Genomic DNA, 6963 nt, shown 5'->3' with positions numbered 1-6963 from the left:
GAGGCCCAGAAATGGTTGGAGGACAACTCGCCTTTCTGGGCAAAGAAAATGTGGCCCCTAATCACCAGATACCAACCCATTGGAATTCTCTTTTTGGGTGCATGTTGAGTCCAAGGCCTACACCATCTGTCACCCAAATATCAACAACCTCAAGGACACCGTCATCCCCTATTGGTATGCCATGTCTGCGGACTACATCTGCAATGGGTGCAAGGGCTTTCGTGGGTAGCATACGATCTATTCTATTATTTTGGGTTACTATCTAAGGGAGTCCACAAGGGGTGGGTTGAAGGGCTGTAGCATTCCTCAAGTTAAGTAATTTTTGTTTTTTCCATGAAAATTTAATATTTAAAAAAAAAAATAATAATAATATTTGCAATTTAATTTTTGATTTTTTTTTGTCCAAAAACATAATTCTTAAATTTTTTTTCCACAAGTTTAATTTTTATGTGAATACCTGTAGTTTTTCAATTTTTTTCCAAAATATTTAATTTTTGATATTTTTTCTCAAATTTTTTAATTATCATCACTCCATATGTAATTTATCTTTATGGTTAACCCACATAAATTTACATTGTAATTAGTTGTTAGCTGTCGATTCTTCTGCTTTCCCCCTCTAAACAGTATTGTTCTAAACGTTGATTGGTTGAATTAGCTCATATAGTTAAACGGTAAACAAATTGTAGCAATTATTAAATACATATTCCATAGTTGGAAAGAATTGCTCAACTCCTTCCAACTGATTTTGGGCCTTTGGTCCCGATTTTTTTATATATAAAGGTTGTGAATTATAGTAAATATAACTTTTAATATTTTATATAAATATATGTATACAATATTAAATTAAATATCATCAACACTTATAACCACAATATATACTTGTACACTCGGCAAGGATCCTCCTTAAATGTCTTTTCGTATGAAATATTTCATAAAAATGGTTCCAAGTAAATTGATAGCACCATAAATATAGAAACAAAAGTCTAATCTTCCTCCGAGATACTCTGTCAAGTCATAATAGGACTTGGCATTCAAAAATGCAAAGCCACCTCCAAGTGTCATGATAATGGACATAGCCATCGGCCGTACTGAAGGAGATTGACTTTCAGCTATAATAGGAAGGCAGAATGACCCATAGCCCGCGCTGTAGAAAAGTATATGTGTCACGAGGGCAGTGGTTCCAACGTATAGATACATTGCAGAATAATCTTTATAGTATAATTTGTAATAATTTACAAATCCAATTACAAAAAAGGCCATGGATGAGAGTATACCAGAACCTATGAGTAACCACTTTCCTTTTATTGAGTATTTGGTTGTGATGTAGAGTCCAAGTAGGACTCCAAAGAGACCAGCTCCAGAAATGACGATAGATGCGATATTTTCTGGACGGAACTCATCTATTGAGATGAGATTTCCGCTCGCTAGAATATCATTAATGTTATTATTGACAACAATATAGCCAGCAAATTGATAAAAAAACATTATTCCGATCCCAATGAACAAATTCTTTATCTCTGAAGGGGTCCAAAGGTATTTGTGTGCTCTTTTATCCATGTCAGCTCCTGGCTTTTTGTACTGGAATCAAAGAAGAATATTAGGTAAGGATACATTAGGGTTGAATTTCAGTCTGAAAATTCTAAACAGATGTCAGACTTTAATCATTTTTAGTGGACTGAAATAATTTGGTAATTTAAAGGAGCTCCGTCTAGATACGCCTTACAAAAAAATTGGTCTGGGTCGGTCTAATTTAAAACTCGGTCTGGATTCTATACATGAATTCTTAATGATGTCATGTGTGTTTCAAAATTGTGAACATCGGTACAATTAGGTTATATATATATTTCATAAACAGAGAGTCTGCAGGATTACATTTGGGGATGCCTGGTTTTTGAATTTTTTTTTGAAAAAAATTTCAAAAATTAAAATTTTTAGGAAAAAAAAACTAAAAATTCATTGCTATTCATAGATAAAAATAATTATTATTTTTAGCTTTCCTGTATAATTTGCCCGAGTGATCTTTTTTGTAAAGAAAATATTTCTTTACAAAAAGGAAATAAGGTTCTAGTCAAAAAGAAAAAATTACTTAATTTGGGGGAGGGAGGGCACATTCGTTGCAGGCCCTGCCATTCAGACGCACCTGATAAATCATATTTGTACAATTCATAAATCAGAAAAGAGGAGAAAATCGTTCCAAAGATTGAGACCGAAATAAATCGGTCTAGAAAAAGTCACAGAAGACCGAACCAAAAAACAAAACAAAAAAAAATCCGTATTGGATCAGGTCTCGACACAAGATGTGCCGATAGGTGTAGAGGATTATATTTTTTTTGCCCGAATATTCGTGATTAGTATATATATATTAACATTTTCTGGACGTTTTTTGAAGATATTAAAAAAAGAAAAAAGAGTCTAATATCGGATGAATATACTATGCTATGTATTTGCAATGCTCGATTTTTGTGACTTATCTTTTTTCAGAAAAAAATATTCGGAAAATTACATGTTTTAATAAAATTCTTGGTAATATCGATGACTATTTTAGTTTTAGATTTATCTTATTATATCAAAGGCTAGGTCATCTTATCAGGGGCGCACGCAGGATTATATGTACAAATATTGTTTTTATGGAAAAATTCCAATAAAAAAAAATTGGAGACCCGATTTTCGCGTAAAATTTTTTCATGCTGACGAAAAAAAAACGAGTAAAAAATAAAAATTCTTTGGTATTGAGAGGGGCAACAACTCCCCCACCTTGTGGACGTCCCCTGATATTGTATTTTTTAATACATTTTTAAAACGACCAAAAAAAGGCCGATTCTTTTTATAAATAGTACACATTTTTTAATGTTCCTTTAATTGGTCAGATGGAGATACACTTATTAAGTGTAAGTAAACATTATAGTATTACATTTACTCCATCTGATCTAGTTATCTTCTCTGAAGTCAATATACTTGAAGTATATTTCTTTCTCTAGGAAAGATTGAGTAACCTACGGGCATTGAGTTCCAGAGAATAATTTCTCCCTTGTGCATTGCCCATTAAACTACGTCATTCCACTAGTAAATTCAAAAGTCAAGAGCCCTCTTAAAACCGGCCCTCCTATTTGCCCGAATATACCTTGAATATTACTAGTTTATACAAAATTGACGGGGCTGCACCTTTCTCCTATGCATATGGATATATCATAGGTGTAATTGGAAAAATTAATGAACTTACATTATAACTCTCATAAATATAACTTGCATCGGATCCAAACAGCTTTGTCATGCTCTGGAGCGCTTTATCCTGTTGACCTTTCAATATGAAATACACAGGAGACTCAGGTACAAATAGAATGACTCCAATGATGAATGGGATCGACCATAGACTTTGAAGTGCCGTGAGGATTTTCCAATTCACAAAGGACCCCACGACATATGAGATCAAGGTCGCTGAATAACCAAAAAGTGCAGATATTACACCAGTTTCTATTTTTTGTTTTTGTGTTCTGCATATTTCCATAGCATACAGAATAATGAGACAATTACAAAAACCCTAAGAAGGTTGAATTGAAGGAGAATGAGAGTTTGATTGGTTGTAAAACATGAAGGGGATTACCTGACAAATCCCTGCAATGAATCTTCCAGAGGCAATGAAGAAAAATATCATATTTGTTTCGCTACTTTCAAAGAGAGTTGCGGCAAATATTAAAAGAGATCGACTGATCATATACGATCCCCCAAGGAAGATGAGAGATGCCAACTTTCTACCCATTAAATTCATGATAAACCCGCTTAGTAAGGAGCCAATAGGAACTCCCAAATTTGAAATACTGGATATCCAAGAGATTTGTTCCTTATTTAGTCCACTTTCAGTTTTTAAGGAATAAGAGGCTGCATTTGGGAAACCATAGATGTACCCATTAAACACCATTCCAGATAGTAAAAAGCCCATAGCAAATTTCCATCTCAGACTCATAGACGTTGATAAACCCTCTTTGTTCTTACTTTCCATGATGGAAGGATGGTTATCTGTGTCCTTTATAGCCATACCGAATTTTCCAAACCACTAAACAAAAAGTCAGATATCCTTTGCAGCAATGTTGTTTTCTTTCTAGAAATGAAGAAATTAAAACCTTTTGGTTAACCTTTTCTTTGCAGGTTCTCATGATATTTTAAATCTTAGAAATACAAACTATTAATTAAATCACGTACTCATTGCAAGTAATTAAATATTTATTTTCAACAAAACGCCTGATTATAAAAGTACCTTATTATTGAGCCAATTAAAAAATACAGTGTCTGCTAAATTCATTTACAACTAATATTGACACTCAAAAAACACTTGCTGAATCTATATTAATAAAGAAAAGTTTGTCAGTGTATCTGTATATATGTGACAACAAGTGAGCAGGTGAACTTTATATTGTGTGAACTCCATGAAGTATATCATAAACATATATTGATCTAAGAAATACTAATGTAGTTGTATTAATGAAATATTGTGTATACTTCGACTATGAATTAACATGCAACAGCATTTTGCCCGCAGGCTGAAACCCACATTTATTATTATTATTTAAGCCTTACAATAAAAAAAAGATCGTTAAAACTTCAAGTATTTAGGATATTACTACGATTCAGTGCCATATTTCGACATGAAAGAATTATATAGGTGAAAATCAAAGTAAATAACACGTTGATACAAACATTTCAGCATTCGAAAAAATAATTATTAATTACTGTATCTTGATTACAATTAATAAAAAATGTATATAACCATCAAAAAATTGAGTAAAATGAAGGACCTTACTTAGAAACTAATATATTTTTTTTTTTTATTTCTGTGCTGAACATCCTAGATGAAGTTATAAAATATACCTTATATTTCAATTTTCAAAAAATACTTTAAAAAAGTTTGATTCTGATTCATTTTTGATCAATTTAGTTTTTAATATTGATTCAGAAATGTAATAAAATCAGCTGGTTAGGTTGCATTGAATATAGATTACAATGACATTCCGAAGAAAAAAATTGAATTACTTATGAGTTTATAATTTACTATATAATTTAGCCGCAAGGGGATTTAAACAAGTCTATAAATGAATCATATTAAAATTAATGTATTAGTATTTAACCACTATGAATTATTATATGTTAATTATAGATAATCGTTTCCATGTTTTTCAGAGTGTTGTATATATAAGTAATATACACATTCGACTCAAAATCAATTAATGCATCATTGGCATAGGTGCCTCAGCCCCATTATGGATCGAGATCCACAGGTTGGAAATCACAGCTCAATTTCTTGATTACACATATATAACTAAACTTTAAAAGTAAATAATCACTTATCTTATCGGTCATTGAGATTATATTTATTGAAGTCATCAATTTTTTAATATTCTAATCATTTTCATTTTTTAAGGCTCAAATAACAAATATCCCTTACCCTTTACTTTCGACACATCTTCTTCACACAGAATATTCCCTTTTATTTAAACTTCATAACCAAATTGAGGATCATGCAAAAATAAATATTATGAACCATTCCTTCTCAATGAAACTCCTTGAAGGACTAAAAATTATGATTTGAAAATCTAGGAATGTCGAAGGAAGAAGGACTGAGAATCATCCGCTTCCGTATTCTTCTTTATAACAACTACTTATCATTTGTTATATAATTGTGTTTTTTATTTTTTTATTTTTTTTTACTTAATAAGTGAGCTCTGCTCACTTATTACATATTATAGAGATTCATTTTATCAGACGACCCATATACTTTCAGAATAAGGCGTAAGAGTTTGTAGATATATAATTTGTGATTTATATAATGTCTATTAAGCGAATAAAGTTCAAATTTGCTATCAATCAACGGGTATGTACTCTGTAGACTGTTTCTAATTTGCAGTCAGGATATAACTTAAATCAAAAGATGCCTTTTTCTTATGATTTGGCTCAATTTAAAGTATCGTAAATAAATATGTTGACTGAGATGTTGATATTGAAGAAGATTCGGGCAAATTATTTTCGACCTGAGAAGTTTCGCCCTAATGTAACACATGCCACAGCGGTCTTTTGATGGTTAGTACAAACTGAAAATGAGTTGATTGAGAAAGAAAAAATGTGTGAAGCCCGGGAATTTTAAGCCCATGTGTTATATATTATAACATAATAATCTTTGCACTTATTTTTCGTGCCTAAAATGGGTCTTCCTCCAGTTGAAGTCCTTTGTCATTCATTTTTTTTACAATGAGTGGTTTGAAATGAGGGCATTTTAATTCAATTTGGATATGAGGCAATGATATTAAATTAATGTTGTTTCTTATTATGATGAATTCGAACCATTTTTTAGCGGTGTACTTTAGCTGAAAGACAGGAGGAAAAACATGGAGATGAACGGGCCTTTGTCTATGCCGATCTACAAGAGTTCGCTGAGAAGTCTATAATGCGATTCCTATTACTGGATCTGTCGTGCTCCTTCCTAGTAGGGGCCCTTCTCGAAAGAACTTAGCATCAGTAAACTTCTAGGCGATGTGATAAGACTTTATCTCATGATATTTTAATTGTTTCTTCCTCTTTTCTCTCATCATACGGTAATAAAAAAGTCGGTTCGAACTCATTATAAAAAGGTGCAACATTCATGTTTGATATTATAAATGTATTAAAATTGAATTAAATACACTCATTTTACGCTAATGAATGCAAAAATGCATTGGAAAGGACTTTAAGTGGAAGGAGAGCCATTTTATATCTTAAATCATATGTGAGAAGTTTCTTTTCCACCATAATATATTTATGAGAGCTTAAGTTCCAGAGGAAAACATCCTAGAACCCATATTGACAAAGTCCATGAGGTTTAAAGATTTACCGCAGGTACTTTCGCCTTAAACTATTTTACCTTAGGATATTTTTCGTTAAAGCAATTTTGCTTCAAGTATATTGTACCTTAAAGCCATTTTGCCTCAAGTATATTTC

The 6963-nt window shown here is 31.8% G+C and overlaps 1 protein-coding gene across 3 annotated transcripts in view; it reads right to left on the bottom strand.

Moving 5' to 3' along the window:
* Positions 1–788: 788 nt before the first annotated feature.
* LOC121120760 (trehalose transporter 1-like protein) overlaps positions 789–6963 on the bottom strand; it is an 18804-nt gene continuing 12629 nt past the window's right edge. For 2 of the 3 annotated variants that reach the window (XM_040715615.1, XM_040715612.2), the window contains exons 2-4: positions 3602–4096; positions 3221–3538; positions 789–1578 (exon numbers count right to left, since the gene is read on the bottom strand). In XM_040715615.1, coding sequence (XP_040571549.1) covers positions 904–1578; positions 3221–3538; positions 3602–4033 — 1425 coding nt within the window. In that variant the 5' untranslated portion in view covers positions 4034–4096 and the 3' untranslated portion in view covers positions 789–903. Of the gene's footprint in view, positions 1579–3220; positions 3539–3601; positions 4097–5437; positions 5650–6963 lie in introns of those variants that run through there. The other variant, XM_040715611.2, reaches the window with a different exon arrangement.

Source organism: Lepeophtheirus salmonis, chromosome 6 (assembly GCF_016086655.4).
Source record: "Lepeophtheirus salmonis chromosome 6, UVic_Lsal_1.4, whole genome shotgun sequence".
In the NCBI taxonomy this organism is placed as follows: domain Eukaryota; kingdom Metazoa; phylum Arthropoda; class Copepoda; order Siphonostomatoida; family Caligidae; genus Lepeophtheirus; species Lepeophtheirus salmonis.
This window is presented reverse-complemented; position numbering and strand designations above follow the sequence as displayed.